Source organism: Solea solea, chromosome 21, assembly GCF_958295425.1.
Source record: "Solea solea chromosome 21, fSolSol10.1, whole genome shotgun sequence".
NCBI lineage: Eukaryota > Metazoa > Chordata > Actinopteri > Pleuronectiformes > Soleidae > Solea > Solea solea.
The window spans coordinates 2,086,295-2,103,714 of record NC_081154.1 but is presented as its reverse complement, the minus strand read 5'-3'; the positions used below and the strand labels follow the sequence as shown (position 1 = coordinate 2,103,714).

General features: G+C 41.3%; 1 protein-coding gene across 1 annotated transcript; it reads right to left on the bottom strand.

The window, feature by feature from the left end:
• Nucleotides 1-272: 272 nt before the first annotated feature.
• tecpr1a (tectonin beta-propeller repeat containing 1a) lies at nucleotides 273-16,981 on the bottom strand. The gene is made up of 24 exons (XM_058621093.1): nucleotides 16,790-16,981; nucleotides 15,934-16,166; nucleotides 13,773-13,955; nucleotides 12,648-12,770; nucleotides 12,449-12,568; nucleotides 11,679-11,853; nucleotides 11,461-11,561; nucleotides 11,246-11,347; nucleotides 11,004-11,152; nucleotides 9,769-10,367; nucleotides 9,036-9,181; nucleotides 8,790-8,945; nucleotides 7,945-8,094; nucleotides 6,780-6,937; nucleotides 6,464-6,694; nucleotides 4,927-5,023; nucleotides 4,710-4,789; nucleotides 4,524-4,580; nucleotides 3,308-3,488; nucleotides 3,053-3,188; nucleotides 2,784-2,876; nucleotides 2,596-2,702; nucleotides 1,663-1,782; nucleotides 273-1,118 (listed from the first exon to the last, which is right to left on the bottom strand). Exons 2-24 carry the CDS (start codon nucleotides 16,156-16,158, stop codon nucleotides 996-998), a joined length of 3,612 nt encoding a protein of 1,203 aa, XP_058477076.1. The 5' UTR covers nucleotides 16,159-16,166; nucleotides 16,790-16,981; the 3' UTR covers nucleotides 273-995.
• Between the last annotated feature and the right edge of the window lie 439 nt (nucleotides 16,982-17,420).

Below are 17,420 nucleotides of genomic sequence, written 5' to 3'. Positions count from 1 at the left end.
GTGAAGAAGAGTTTGGTTTGATGAAGACTTTACATAAAGAACATGATAAAAATGACACGACTCGAACCGTTGCACCATACACAAAATAATACCAATATCTTACAGAGTCATAACAAAAATATAGTGTTTCTCTCTCTCTCACTCAACAGTCATTCTACTATAAAGGACGACGACAACATGAAACGGGGAGAAACTCCTGAGAAAGAGGAAGGTTCAGTTTTAGCGTGTCAACCACAAAACTATGACAAGTACTCACTTTTAAAAAAAAACAAAAAACATTGCACAGTCTCTGTCAATGTCTTATATCAATTTATTTTCCTCTCTGTTATAGAAAATAACTTTAAATTCTTTAAACCATACAAGCCAAGCAGCAGAAACCACCACGGGGTAAAAATAAGCGATAACAGAGAACAGATTAAAATGTAAAGCTCCCTGTAGAAAATCTGTTTTAAATTCCCTTTTCTTTGATTCTGATGTATTTGGGGGTCACTTTTACAGCTGCTATCACAATGGTTTCCTCTCATTCGTCCATAATTTTGGATGTTTTACGCATAAAAGCAAGATTTGTGACAACGCCCCAACATTTAGGCAACAAAAACACCTGTTTTTGTGAAGTTCTACAGCAGTCCGTCTGATACACAGACAATAAAAGCAGCCTGGATCAATTATTATTAATATTAGGTTTCTAACAGGTTTTACATAAAATTACATGAATATATATATACACACCTTTTTTTTACCTTTACCCTTCACCCTTCCATAGACTACACACACACATGAATACAGTTATAAATAAATAAACAAAAATGCTCTCAAGTTCAGTGTCAGGGACAAAAGACAATGAGGAAGGAAATGACGGTCGCTTGTCTCTGCATCGGCAGTAATCGGAAATTGAAATGTCCAGAGAAATTGGTCACTGATGCTCCTGTAGCTTTTTTTAAAGCTCAGTTAAAGTGGTTTTACGTACACCTGTGTGTGTGTGTGTGTGTGTGTTTTTACGTAGCATTCCCGTTGACCTCCACGTCTTTGACCTGAAGGACGCTCTGAGTTAGAAAGGGCAGACGGAAGCGCGGCGGCTCCATGGAGTTTCCCCTCACTGTCACGTGATCCCAGCCACCCTGAAATACACACACACACACACACTTTCAATATGAACAACAATGACAGGCCACGCCCCCTCACCCACTAAACTCTGTCTGACAGGAGAACAAAACCATTTTGCAGTGAAAAATGAAGACTAGAAGGTCGTAGTATAAAAACATGACTAAAACCTCATATAACACTCAAGGGAGGAAACAAAACACACATAATTGGGATTATCTCGATTAGAAAAAGAACTATTTGAGTGGAAGTCTACGGGAAAACTTGATTTAAAATGTCAGTAAAGATTCTCCTGAATCACTAGTTTCAAGTCTTCAATAGAATGTTAGTTTAGATAATTAATATTCCCCTTTGGAGGAAAATACACGACAAAAAGTCCAAATTTCACATCTAAGTTATCTTTATCTCTTATTCGTTCTTAAAGTTTTCCGTAAACTTCGTACGCACGAAACCGCCCAAAATGACTCTATAAACGTTTGTGTACATACAATATTTGCACCAAAGTATTCTGACACCCGACCGGGGACTGTGCTGACGTATTCAAACACACAAGAGTCTCACCCCGATGCCGTAGTCCCACGACTGTCCTTTGGGCGTCAGCGGCTGGACGCCGAGTCGATGACACACTGTCCCACAGCTGAGACCGTGGCTGCCCTGAACCTTGTCTGCTATGATCCACACCTTCACACACAAACACCAACATTATCATCCAAACTTCAAACATCTTCAGCCAACTTTATTAGATTTAATGATGTTTTAAATACAACAGAAGAATAACCGTCTATAATGAGCTCATGTTCTCCTTCTTCCTTAAAGAGTTAAGAACAGCATGAGGTTATGACGCTCACACATGAGCTGATTTTCCCTTAAATATGTGTTGCAGATTTGACCTGGGTTTTCCTTTTTAAGACACGTTAGCGTTCACTGCTGTGAAAGTGCATTGTGGGAGCAGCAGGTCACTCACCACAGATACATAATTAGAAACTCCATGATGTAAATAACGCAGCATGTGTTTGCTTCTTGCCCTGAGCCCAGGACGTGACGGTTAGGTGACGAATCAACATCGCCCTTAACTTCCTGAAACTGTCGATAGCACTTGTTTGCATATTTAACCTTTGAACTTTGCCTTTTTTCACCACTTTAACCCAATATTTAGAGACTTTTAAGACATTATTTTCTCTGTTTACATTCAGGGGGGAAAAACGTCAGTTTCTGTTATTTTATCATGTCATGGTTTTTCCAACACTTCACCTGGAACACCCGCTCGGCTGCTAGCTTTACTGTTAACAGCACTGCTGTCTAATCTGTTGCACAGTAAGTCCGTCGTACATGTAGAAATGTTCCGTGTTTTATAAACATGGACGAGTTACTTTGCTGCCTGTGTGCGTGAAATCCCGTAAATATGGAACACACCATAATCAACTTACGACTTCCAGGTAGAAAGTTTAAAAACAAACCTGTTTCATGGTGCAGTGGTGACGTCCCGGTACTCACCTGGTCCAGAGGTCCCACAGAGACCTTGCGTACATTATTAGAGATGTGTTCCCAGGAGGAGCCCTGAGGGTAACTGGGAGCCACGCCCTGTCTGTACCACAGGTTACCTGCACAGGAGAATAACCACATCAGAGACATGGACAATGTCTAATTTTGGGCGTTTGTGAATACAAACGCAGATGCTTCACCATTTTCATCCACAGCGTAGACCGACGTCCTCCCAACAGACACCTGCTTCAGCTTCTGTTTGGCTGGAGAGGGGATGTGGTACCAAGAGTCTCCTGCAGAGGGAGACACACACATATTTTTATTTATTTATTTATTTATTTATATGTTTATTTCGGTCATGTCAGTTAGATCACTCATCATCACACATCATCTTAGTGTCGTTCGAATTGATTTGTAAATGAATGCAAATGTGGTAGATTCCATCACAGTCACAGTGTTCCCCACTGACCTGCAGGACTCTGAGGAGAGACAGAACCTCTGTAAAAAGCAGAACCGTCCTTCGCGATGGCCCAAACTTGGCTGGCGGCTCCAATGGAGATGGACTTGAAAGGTTGGTCGGTTCCCACGTGAAGCCACGAGGTTCCCTGAGTGACAGACAACAGGATGTTGGAACAACCAACTCTATACAGTATGTACTCTGTGATGAGAGCAGGAAAATGGCCACAGGGAGTTATACAGCTAATATTTAACTTAATCGACTGACAGCAGGCGCGAGTGCGCTGACTCCCAGTCGACAGAGCACGTCTCCCTTGTTGCTGATCGCCCACAGAGCAACGACGTCCACGCCGCTGCTGCTCTGAGTGGCACATGGAAGGATGGTGACGTCACTCAGTGAGATGGGCGGGATTTCCTGCCACGGTCCAGTAGTGGTCAGTTTACACTTCCTGTGTGGGAGTAAAAAAAACATCCAGATTAAACATCAGTGATAAAAGATGCTCCAATCCAAGCAGTTAATGATGCAACAGAAAAATCTGCTAAATAGTGGTAAAGGGTTTTCTTAAAAAAAAAACCTTAAGTGTGTTATCATTTGGGGGTTTATGGATGAGTAGCAATTGATTAATGAAGAAAATTCATACAGATTAATCCAACCAACCAAACAACAGACTCACCAACAACAACTGGAACCAACCAATCAAAGAACCATTCAAAGGTACTCAGCCAAACAACCAACTAACCAACCAACTCACCCAACAAGTGGTAACCAACTTATCAACCAACCATTCAAACTCATCCAGCAAAAAACCTTGTGACTAACTAAACCTCACTAAAACTCAACCAACCAACCAACCCTCATTCACCTAATAACCAACCAACTAACCCTCATTCACCAACCAACCAACCAACCCTCATTCACCTAATAACCAACCAACTAACCTTTATTCACCTACTAACCAACCAACCGACCCTCATTCACCTACCAACCACCCTCATTCACCAACCAACCGACCCTCATTGACCTACCAACCAACCAACTAACCCTCATTCACCAACCAACCAACCAACCCTCATTCACCTAACCAACCAACCGACCCTCATTCACCTACCAACCAACCGACCCCCATTCACCTACTAACCAACCAATCAACCCTCATACATCTACTAACCAACCAACCAACTAACCCTCATTCACCTATCAAACAACCAACTAAGCCTCATTCACCTATCAAACAACCAACTAAGCCTCATTCACCCACCAATCAGCCACACCTATTTCAACAACCAATCGACCATGAAGTTTTGTTAATTATTACTTAATATATAATATAATATAATATAATATAATATAATATAATATAATATAATATAATATTAATTTGTTAATATTATTACCATGTGAGTAACTGTAAAAAGATCATCATCTCTCCACATTCTACTGTGTGTGATTGTGTGATTGTGTGCTGCTGTTTGTTTGACAGTACCTGGCCCACCGCCTGCGACGCACAAAGTCCTTCATGGTTTTATAGCCATGATATGAGCTGTGATGGTAAGAGGAAGGAAGGAGTCAGACAACACACAACACAGAAACAACACAGAAATAAGGAAGTTGTCACTGTGAAGCTGCACATTTCAAACCAGCAAACACAGCAGGTGCAAATAAAACCTACGCTGGAAAATCTGCCGCATACTGCCAGCCTTCCCTGTCTGTCCCTCCTGAGACACCGTAGTCGATGGCCCAGTCGGAAACCTGAGAACAGCACGTACTCACTTAAGCTCAATAAACACACGCGCTTTTAAATTTAAATGCACATTCAAGACCAAATATTTAGAATATTTAAAACTAAACTGGTTTTAAAGCCCCACAGGGTGTTTGTTGTACTTTACCCAGGTCCACTGAGGGGAGGGAGGTTTGGTGTTTGTCTTTGTGCGCTCGTGCAGACCTGACGCGTCGCTCCACATGTAGCGATCTGTGGGTAAACCTCTGGAAACAAAGCAAACACACACACACACACACACACAAGAGTGAGAGAGAGAGCGACACTGTCACACACAGGCTCAGTTCAGCAGTTCTTCATGAGCGTGTAGATGTAGATGTTTTTAAATGACTTTCAGTCAAAACTCTTTCAAATGACATGTGAAAAGTGTCTTTGTAGCAGAGATGCATTGCACTCCATTATGCCACTCCTTCATTATTGCACTATTTTTTCCCACTGTTGCACATTTTACATTTTATGTTTATAATATTTGTTGCATTGCTGCTATGTTAAAACAATTTCCCCTTGGGGATGAATAAAGTATTTCTATTCTATTCTATGATTTGATACATAAAGCAGGTAAAATCCTGAATATTTATTTCACATGATGAGTGACGTCAAAAAAAGCTGTCTGTCTCACCAGCATTCAGTCCTAGTGATTTATTTTTGAAGTGCCACAAGGGGGAGCCTGTATCTAGGACAATGTGGTTTTTAGTGATTTTAGATTCTTGTTTTTCACTTTAAAATGTTTAAAAACGGGTTTATTTTGTTGAGAATAAGTGGGAAATCACATGTACAGTTTGTAGCGGAATTTATGTTTAAAGATTAAAAGCATAAACAAAGAAAAATGCTAAGATGTGAAATCAGTGCCAGTATTATTTTTACTTTAAATTTGCTGAAAACTTGAGATTTTGGATGTTTGAAATCAGGTATTAAAGCGTTTTAAAGAGATTTAAAGAGAGAGAACTCTTATTTTCACTATAATCTAGATGTTGTATTAATTTATAAATAAGTGTAGTTTTAATGTCTTTTTTTTTTAACAGATGAGGATTATAGAGCCACCTGTGAAAATGTTTGTGGAAATAAAATAGTAAAAAAGTAAAAATTCCTCCGTTTTTATTTATTATTTTGTTTTTAAAAAACAAAATAAATCACAAAGATCACAAAGAAACCTATTAATATTTCGATGAATTGAGTATGTTTTGGTCTGTAAAATGTTGATCAGTGTTTACAAACATGTAAACAAACCAAAATTATGATGATATTATTGTATATTAATGATTTCTTTGTCATATAGAGCAAAGAAACGAGACAATATTCACATTAAAGATGCGAAAAAACACTCAAAAAAAAAAGAATAGTTTCATTTAGTTATCGATTAATAATCAATAATCGTAACAGCACTATTTACATCTTTCGTATTTTTATCTTGCAATGTCTTTTTTACCGTTGTCTGCTGCGTGTACAACCTTGATTTTCCTCTGGTTTCATTATTTTCTGTAAATGTTAAAAAGTGCCTCAGCATCTGAAATGACCTTGTCCTTGCCTTAGACCCTGAAATGTCCACACAGACACTTTACTACATGAAAGTCTGTCCTTTTATTCTCTTTATCTCTAACACTTTCTGAGTGTGTGTGTGTGTGTGTGTGTGTGTGTGTGCAGTTCACCTGCTGGTGTAGCCCGTGACCGGGTTCCAGCGCTGGTTCTCGTAGATGTAGACGCTCTTCACGTCGGTGTGCGTGTAAATGTTGTCCGTGCTGCTGGCCAAACCCTGGAAGAAGCCGCCGCCGTAGCCGCCGCTGTACACCCACGCCGTGTGGTCGTAGCCGATCCCCCACACGACGCCAACGCTGTTACACTCCACCACACGCAGGTGACCTCCGACCTGGCGCCAGAACCTGAAAAAAACAAAAACGAACCATGGTTGTGGCATATATAATGTGTGAGGAGGGAGGAGGAACTCTGTGTCGGGCTAATTCTCACATCTGGTCGCAGGGCGTGGGGTACGGCATGTCCTCCAGAGCAAGAGACGGCTCGCTGACAAAGATGTCTCCCTTGCAGGTGATGGACCACATGGCCTGTTTGGAGGGAGGACCCTGCATCTTTCTGGAGTCGCAGCACGACGCGCTCAACAACGCCAGCTGGACACGACGGAGAGGAAGACAGGGGGACATCAGGAGGGAAGGGAGACATGAAAGGGTGTTTCAGCTGAGGAAGCAACATAAACTGTGGTCCAGTGCTTCAGATTTAGTCACATCTAATCGCTCCTACCTTTCCCAAATGTGTTAGGAAACGACGGTGGCCTTTAAATAACAGAAGGGATGTAATCCTTTGTTGATTGTGTAGTAAAATGTGAAAAACACAAGCTTGTTTGTGCTGCTGTAGAAACATGGTGGTGCAAGATGGCTGCCTACACAAAGCAAGGCCCTTGTCCTTCCCATACGTTCATATAAAAGGGTGAATTTTAAGGCTACAAAAAACTAATTATTCTTAGACGCATCATCGTTTCCAGAGCAATGACAGCATGGGATTATCTACCCACTGTTTACGATTTAACAAACAGAAAAATCAGCGTTTAAAAACCAGATTCAGATAAAGTTTACACAGGGTTCTTACACCTCGATTGAAATCAAATAAATTTCAAGGCCTTTCCAGGACCCTCAAACTCAAGGACCAAATGTGCTGACACAAAATTCAAACACTCTTAACGACCCATGTCTATTAAGATTTTCAAAATTTTTAAAAACTAATTTTTATTGTTATTATTTTGCTCAAATTCACAAACTTTCAAGGATTTCAAGGACCCGGAGGAAGCCTGTGTTTACCATATCAGGTGAGATTATACATAGTATGTTAAACACTTGTGAACCTATGGTGTGTTTTTTGGATTTTTACCATTAAATGCAATGAATTAATGTCAACTTTTAAACCATTTTCTTTTCTCCCTTTTTTGTGTTTATGCGTTGTATATTTTATGGGACAGCTATTTATATTATATCTATCTAAAAAAAAAAAAAAATGATCATCATACAGTACTTCAGTTTCTTTGTGATATACTCCACTCAACTTACTGGTTTCATCAGTATATTAATGACATTTTCAGATAAAAACCAACACTATTAATGTTCTTAAAGTCCTAAGACTTTACCCAGTCGTGCATCTCCTGCTCTGTGGCCGCCGCCAGTCTGATCGGCCACCTCTGTTTGGTCCGCTCAGGAGTGTACACGGCAAAAGTGTGTTTGGCTTCGTTCAGCACAGGAACCAGGATGGTGATCTCGTTGATGAAGGCGTGTAGATACTGAGGGAAACACAGTAAACACTCAGAGATCACACAAATTCAGTTTTCTTAAAGTGGAACTAAACCCCCAAAACCACTTGAAAACCAGTGTATACATGTATCTAGTAAAGGAATTAATTGATCTGGTTCATTTTCACATACCACAAATAATGTATAAAGCAACAATCAACCTCTTTGTGTTCGTACGACTGCAACAAATGTAAAAAAATATGGTTTTCATGAGGTACAGAAGGATTTGATGAGGTGTTGTCACAGATTATTTATTTCTTAACTTGCTTGTTTAAATGTTTTAAGTTATATTGTTATTATGTATGTCTTTTTGTGTGTGTGGGCATATAAAATTCATAAATAGTGTAGTGATTGGTAAATAATGTATGAGTAGGAAGTCAACTGATGTAGAAGAGGCAGAAATAAATAAGTGTATTCTTCTTCTTCCTCCTTTTAAGACATGTTCTTTTCTTTTTTCTTAGTGTGAAGTAAAGCTTTCATTCATATGTGGGGAAGAAAGGTCAAGAAAAAAGGGAAAGAGAAAGAATGAGGTCTAAAAGAGAGGAACATTGGTTCCACTTTGGTTCCCACATCTTGGGTGACAATAAATTCATGTCAAATTCATGTCTATTTAGTGGTATTTTCAAAAATTTGCAAGAATTTCAAGGACCCATAGGAACCCTGTTGCACTTCATCGTCCTCCTCACCTTCTTCTCCTCGCAGAAGTTGTAGTAGATGAAGAGGATGCCGTCCTTGTTGCCCTCTGGTCCCGTGAACTGCTCCAAGGCAAACTGGACGTCGATCCACTTGTGAGGTTTCCAGTCTCTCCACCACTGCATGCTTCCTTTCTTCACCCACACGGACTGTGTAAACGAGAGGAAACAAGAGTCTGGGCCGATTAAAAAAAGAAAGGAACAAAAAGGTGATAAGGTACATTCAGGAGGACATGTAACCTGTTCTATGGCTTGTTCGTAATGTCTGAAGTTGTCCATCTCTCTCTTGGACCGCTCACTCAGCTGCTGGAGGATTTGTTTCCTCCAGGCTGCCGTCTGTGCTGGACTGACGGACAGACTCATGGACTGGACTGACTGCACCAGAGCTGGAGGAAGAAAGGAGGCAAAATAAAACTATTACTCTTCTTTTTATTTTGGTCTTCTGGACTTTCTCTCATGGAAATCAGGTAACTTTGTTAATTTTCCTTTAGTGTCTTATATGATATTTGTGATGATGTTCACAAACGTCTTGTTTTGTCCACAAACCAAAAATGACTCAGTTTTTAATGATTTCTTTGTTAAATGGAGCAAAGAAACCAGAAAATATTCACATTTAAGAAGCTGAAAAATCACTTAAACCAATCCAATCGATTATCTTAATAGTTGACGATTCATTTAATAATCAATTAATCGAGTACTTGTTTCATCCTTATAATGAATTATTACTCATTGACTAACATAACCGTCAACTATTTTACTCCTTTTGTGTGTTTTTTTAATAATTAAACAAGAACAAAACAAGACTTTTGAGAATATGATTATTTGAGGTTTGGGAAACAACAGTCAACACTTTTCAACAGTTTCTTGCATTTAATAGAGATAAAAGTTAAAAACTGAAATGTTATCTCTATAAAAGGCATGAGTACAGATCCAGTGAGATGTTCCAGAACCTCCGTTTTCTCTGTGGACTCACATGACGAGTTCATCGAGCAGTTGAACCAGTGAAGTTGGGAGTGAGTGTCCACGGAGCAGCCTCCCCCGCTGACCCACGCCCACAGCGGGTGCTCGTCCGCTCCGTACTGATCCTCCATGGCCAGAGTGTACGTAGCCACCGATGACAAGCTGCAAGTATCAGACGATTCCGGCACCAGTCCAGTCTGGACCTGCAGGATCTGCGCCTCCTCCAGGTCCACATTACTCCACTGAGGGTCGCGAGGACCTCCAGACTGACTCGGGGGAAGTGCCGCACCACTAGAGGGAGCTGTGACCTCTCCGTCTCCTGGGACGTCGTCCTCCTCCGGCAGGACGGACGGAGCGGCACACGTGACGTCTCTCGCGCTCTTTGCGGAATCTCGATCGGAGACGAGTTCAGAGATGAAGCTGTCGCTCGTGACTTTGGGGATTAGCGGTTTGGGGCCGTCTGAGGTTTGGTCTGCGGGGGCGTCAAGGGGTTCTGGGTAATCGGAGGCGACGAGGCCCGTGGCTCCATCTGTGGATCCTTTGTCTGTGTCGGACTCCACGTCACTCGCCACTGACTGACCACGCACCTCACCACAGAAGTAACATCCAGCACTGGGAACCAGAAACACAGCAAGACACTCAATCTACAACATTTATATTAAATCTGTAAATCTTATGTCTTTTCTTTTCTTTTGTAATTTTCTCTTGTGTTGTTTTAAATGTTCCTTTTGAAACGGTTCCAACTGAAACTGGAGGATGGAAAATGTTCTATCCTATAACTCTTTTGTACACATAATTGCTATTATTTTGTTGTTTATCTGAAGGAAAGTTGCTGTAATTTCAATTGTGTTACATTTCCCTGCCAAAATATGATATTATGTCAGTTTATCATGTTGAAAGAAATCAATACACTTGACTAAAACTAACTAACTCATGTTGCATGTATGTTCACATGCACTGAAAGCTTATTATTTCTCCATAAAGTTCACTGTTGCAAAGCTGCTTCCTTGTGTGTTTAATATGTAGATATACTGTAGTGCCTTGAGGATGAACATTTTAACCAAATTTTAAAAAAATTAAATGACAGAAAGCACAAATGTATGTGCGTTTCCATCCAAACACAAATACTGACAGTTAGTTTGTTAAATCCAGAACATCACAGAAGTACTTTTAGTATTACAAATGCCAAAAATACAGTATTTCATTTCAACACATGGCGTGGCTGTTATATTTTTGTAGTTTCTTCACCTCTGAAGGCTGCTGGCACTGGCGCTGGAGTGAGATCGTTCTCCGTCTCGAGGAACACTGATGACCCTCCACGTTTTCCCGCTCAGCTCACTGGAGGTCACGCCCTGTCTGAAGTAAACGGCCCGGTCCTCACGGGCGATCCCCCACACCTACACACACACACACACAGCAGCAACAGGCGGTCACAACCTGAGACTCCACATGTCACTTTTGTACAGATGTAGACAGGAGTGTGACATCACCTGGTCATTGAGTCCTACACTGATCATCAGCATTTCTCCCACCATGTTGATCCAGCCAGATCCACAGGGGTTGTGTGAGTTCACGCCACGTCTGAACCACACCTGAAAAAGCAAACAGCATTCAAATCAGATGAGACACATGTAGACATAGAGGTAACATGTTTTCGACAGTATTAGAATCCCATAAAGTGTGTTTTTTATGATCACTTTCTTACTTTGTTGTCTTTGGTCAAGGCCCACACCACATTCATTCCCACAGCCACGTGTATGGCTCCCACATCAGGACTTGGAGAGTCCACCACCACCCAGGAGGAACCTGGAAATCAGAAAGAAAAAGTTTTTGTATAAAAACACAAACAGACACAAGCAAACACAAAAACGCACATTATCCTCCCCCTCCTCCCCCTCCCACCAGTGACCTGTTTTTATTTACCTTTGGGGCAATCTCTGCCAATGCCTTCCCTGACAATGAGCTGCCCCTCCCACAGCACTGCCCAGACCAGGTCTCCAGGGCCACAGCTGATCTGCACCACCTCTCCAGGGAGAGAAACCTCCTCCCACAGAGAGCCCTCAGGATTGTGGTGGTGGATTCCCTCTCTGAACCAAACCTGGACAAAGAAACAGGGGGAAAAAATGACCAAAACTCATATTCAGCACTGACTTTGCCCTAATTCAGCATATGATACCTTACGGACATGTTTTACCACATTATGTCATTGTTAGACAGCATTTTCAAGCCGGAAACTGAAGTCTGTAAACTCCTCACCCTCCTGAACCAAAGTCCATGGAGAAAATCATCGTTTTTAGCTCACAGACACACAGGAGCTGCTGGACTACTGCTGCTTCCTTTACATAGTTTGTATCACTGAGCTAAATCTGGATGAAGGATTTCAAACACAAAAAATTAACAGGTGAACACTTTTAAACTTCCTAATGGAGGCAGCAGTGACTCGACAGCTGCCGTGTGCTGTGGCGTAAAAAACGCTGATTTTCTCTATGGAATTTGGTGCAGGGAGTGAGCTTTTCAGTGTGTCTGAGAGGAACAAGGTTAAGTGTTTTTCCCACGCTGTGGCTGACTCAATGACTCACACTACACTGTTTATGTAAATCATAAGCTAATCAAGATGTGAAGTGGGTTGCTATGGATACCTAAGGCCAGGTCTGGTGTTATGCATCTGTGTGTGTGTGTGTGGGAAGCTCTACCTTGCCCTGCAGGGACACGGCCCACAATGACAGACGGCCCCGGGGCTCCTCGCTCACCTCCCACCCTCCACAGCTGATGTCGCTGAAGGGATCGGGCAGAGTCGACTGCTGCGACGGGATCTGTCGGCACACGCGGCGTGAATGGGTCAATGACCTTCACACGTTCACATACAAGCACAAAAACAAGCAGCACACTCACTTTAGCCCAGGTGTCCGTGGCTTTGTATCGTCTGTAGCGGAGCCATCGCCTACGACGCACGCACGAGTTCCACTTCTTGTCTTTGGTGTAGGTGGCGGGGAAGTCGATGGAGTACGTCCAGCCCTGCACACACACACACACACACACACACATCAGTCATTAAAGGTGCAATATGTAACATTAGGGTGGATTTATTGGCAGAAATTTCATATAATAACAATATAAAGATTAATTATATAAGTGTATTTCTTAGTGTTTTAAATAGAGGTCAACTGATATTTGGCAGATAAATGATGACATATGATGCAAATTTGAAAAAAACAACCAAATAATGCACAAAATTGACTCTAGAATTAGGATTACACACCAGTAATGAACACACAAAAGAGGGAACACTGCCCTTCCACTTGACCACGGGCTGTGCTTTTTTTCTATATAATACGGCCATGTTGTACATATTTTGGGTTAAACACTGTTTAACATTTATTTTTCTAAATTATTCATAAAATTTTAATACTTTTCTATATTTTTAAATAGAACCTGATGTTTAGAAGGCATGTTTACTACTTTTTAATTGCAAATTCCCACTGAGGGACTAATATCTTCTGTTAACTATTAATCAATTACATTTTTATGTCAAGTATACAGTATATTAAAGTGTATATTTTAAATGATATATAGTATTAAATAACAGGTCACCACACAATTAGACTTGATTAAATACATTTTTCGCATGAAACAAATAAAAGGTTAAGTTTACTGAGCAGCATTTATCAAGTTTCTGGGAACAAAATGTGTAAGTTTGAGCTAAACAAAGGTAGTAATCTGCTGATTAAACAATAATTGGTCAATGCAGATTATGAAATGAAAACAGACAGAATCATATACACAAACAAAGAGTGGCTCCGTCTACATGAACCTGATAAATAAACTTAAATTTAAAAAAGAGAAGGAAACAGCAGAGGGAGTCAGGGAGTGCTTTCTGGAATGTGCAGGCCACCGTAGATCCCTGACACACTTGTGAAAGGGAGTGAAGGGGTTTCAATCTTACTGTCCACCTTCAAAACAAGGAAGGAATAACAGGAAGGCTGAAGTTCTGGAGGAGAAACCGTGACCGTGACTCACCACTTTCTCCGTGGGCTCCCCCTCAAAGTTCTCGTCAATGAACCAGTCTCCCTCCCACTCCCAGCTGCCAGACGGAAGTCGGAAGCTGTCCAGAGGTTGGTGCTGCAGCCCGGTGACGTCGCTCCACTGCCAGCGGTCGCTTGGCAACAAGCGGTCGGAGAAACCGTCCACGGGATTCCACCGCTGCAACGGAGAGAGACAGACGCCAAAAACAGAGAGTTTCGACATCATCACTGTGTTTGAACGTTTCACACTCACTCATCACTGTTGTGATGTAAGAGGAAGTCACTACAAAACATTTTTCCAACTGGAGTTCCACGTGTCTTTTCTGCTCTTTGAATCAAAAACTGGCTCCACAAGTTTATTACGTGTCTGTTTATTACTAGAAACAGCTGAAAGTGCGCCATATCACGAGGAACAGAGGAAGTGGAACACTGTCGTAAGAGGATGTTGCACTTACTGTTTAACTCAATCACTCACTCACATAATCACACTATCGTCCAAGAGGAACTCCTCATTTTCACTTTTACTCAGGGTTCTCAGTGTGTCAAATAACGTTAGCTTAAGTTCACGGAATACTCATCTAGTGATCACGGGATAACATCAAATAATTTGGTTGGTTATAGGTAATAAAGACTATTTTTGATGAGTCGATTATTACGTTTCAAAAGCTTTTAGATTTCTTTCATCTTCTTAAATGTGAATATGTTCTGGTTTCTTTGAAGAAATAAAAAAATCATTAAAACTTAATTATTTGGGTTTGTGGACAAAACAAAACATAGTTTTCTGAAGGTTTGGGGAAAAAAACTGATCAACATTTTGTTACATTATCTGACATTTTATGGAAAAAATAACCCACCATTTATTCAACAATGTTCTTGACAGATCAATAATGAAAATAAACATTAATTGCAGCTCTACCTCAATCATGGTCTAACACAGGCAGAAATCACACAAGAGAAGCAGGTAAATGATCTTGTAATGGCGAGGAAACAACTTTTGTTATCCCTGAGATAACACGTTAGTTTATGTCGTGGATAGATCACGAGATCTAACAGGCCCTTATCTCCTGATTGTTCTCCAGATAACAGAATGAAAAAAATACATTAGTGCGTGTAGCCGCTCTCTCGGCTTCCAAAACCTTTTGACTGGCATAGTTCTTTTTATAGATTTTGTTTTAAAAGGTACATTAACTGAGAAATGTTTTGAATCATACAATAAACCATGATATGTCATCAGAGGTTGAGGAAACAATAGGTGCGGGAATTTTTGTTTGCAACATCAGTTAAAAAATGATATGCTTAAAAAAAAGAAAAAAACGATACTTGGTGTCTCAAAAGCGATATAATATTACTATGCTAAATACTGCGATATTTTCACTGTATCGATTTTTCACCCCACCCCTAGAAATACTGGCTTTACTGACTGATAACAATGGTGAAACCAATGTATTCCCTAATTACAGCCCAAGTGATAGACCCCACAAAGGCCTTATTTGCTGGCTCTGTTTATGTCTTGGTTTAGTATTATGGTCTGTCGTGCCACTAATGGCGCATTTCCACCGGCTCTACTCGCCTTGCCTCGCCTCACCACGCCACGCCACGGCATGGTTTAAGTAGCGTTTTCACTAGCATAGTACATGGTACCAGGTACTATTTTAGTACCTGCTCTGGCGAGGTTCCAAGTGTGCTAGTAGTAGGTACTATGCGATGATTGGTCAGACTGCCGGCCGCAGGAAGAGACGTCCCACACACAAATCAAGCCGAACAGCGCCAAACTGTAGATCACTTAAAACTACTTAACAATCCTAAAAACGTGGGTTAATCTGCAACAACTACAGAAGTCTGGTGTAAAGTCACTAGTCACTTTTGTGTGTGTGTGTCACGTATAAAACAAGTCACCGCAGTTTCACTCAGCCGTGCAGTGATGACTCCGCCCACGTTAAGTAGGTACTTTTTTGTAGTGGAGATGCAACCTAATCGGGCCGTGCTGTGCCGTGCCAAGGCGAGGCATGGAGAGTAGAGCCGGTGGAAATGCGCTATAAGTGTCACCTACTTAGGCACAGCTAAAAAAGCACAGGTAACCCTCCCAAACACCAATATCTGCCCTAAAGATGTGTTTTTAAAAATAAAGACAGTTGAAGTGCTTATTTTTTGCTCACCTGATTCTCGTAGGTCTCCTCCTGGTAGCGGATGGACAGGTCCGACGCGTGGACGTTCAGGTAGATGTTGTTGTCGCAGGCGATGCCCCAGCAGCACTGCTGAGCCGCCGTCACCCGCTTGAACTCCATGAGGGCATCGCGACAGTGCTCCCACTGCTGCCCCGCTGTGGACAGACTGTAGACCCGCCCGTACACGTCCACAGCCCACAGCAGGGACACGGGCATGGCTGCACCTGCAAACAACATAAACAAAACAATCAATCAATCAAAAATGTAGTTAAAAAAATAATCTTGTATATTATAATCCTATTTAAATATACAATGACACACAGCACATTATGAGTGGACACCAGCGTGATTGACAGATGGTGAACATCTGGTTGCAAAATCGCCACCCTTGACATTTCAAAATGAAGCTCAAATTTTATGGATTTGATTTTTTCATGGGGCCCAAAACTTATAAAGGAACACGGTCCGCCAGTGGGCCGCGACCCACACTTTGGCGAGCAGCGCAGTTAACGACGCTAGCCTTGAACTAAAAATAGCATGTCTGAAGATGTTCCCATTACACAACAGGAGCGTAATTAGCGAGGATTGTGCTCCCAAAAGGCGTTTTCCTCTGTCACCTACGTTCAGCTCACAACAACTAATAACTTTAAACAGCGAATGTCTAGTACGCTGTGATAATGTGGCGACATATACAATGACAGCAGTTTAATATGAGCTTTAACTGATAATAATTCATAGAATCACAGTAGAAGCAGTTTATTTTTAGTGCGGGTTTGAAAACAAGCTTATTAGCTTTGTACAATTAGCAAAAAATACCCGGCGTTCAGACACAAACAGAGGCACGAACCTCGAGACTGCCTTCGCTCATGAACCGTGAACCCGGACCGTGTCACCGCAGCTCATTCAGCGGCCGGCGGTGAACGAACAGCGGGTTAAATCACATTCGAACTCAGCTCTCCTTTCATTTTCACATCCCAATCCCGTCTCCTTGTACACCGTCAAAGCGGAAGTGCTCTCGCTGTCCGGGGGAAACAGTCGGCAGCAGGTGTGTGTGTGTGTGATTGAGTGAGCGTGGCGTCCAGCAGGGGGTGCTGCAGCCTCAGAAAACAACAGAACAACAGGAAATGAACTAGAATGGGACAAAGGGTATTTGTGTATTTTGCGATATTTTGTGATTTTTGTGTCTTTTGTCTATCTTCACTTTAATGCTTATGTTGTTTGTTAGCTTAGCATTTTCATTAGCCTTTCTTTATTGTTTTTGAATTAAGTGTATTACCATTATTTATTTATCTATTTCTGCCTCTTTTACAAAGCGATTTTAAACAAAACAAATAAAGCAAGTCGTATGAGATCAAGGGGCTGAAACGACTATTCGATTACTAAAAGAATTGTTGATTTTGACTATTTCAATAATCGATTAAGTGGTTTGAGTGTTTTTTCAATAATTTAATTCATCGTCATTCCCAGGTTTAGGAAAC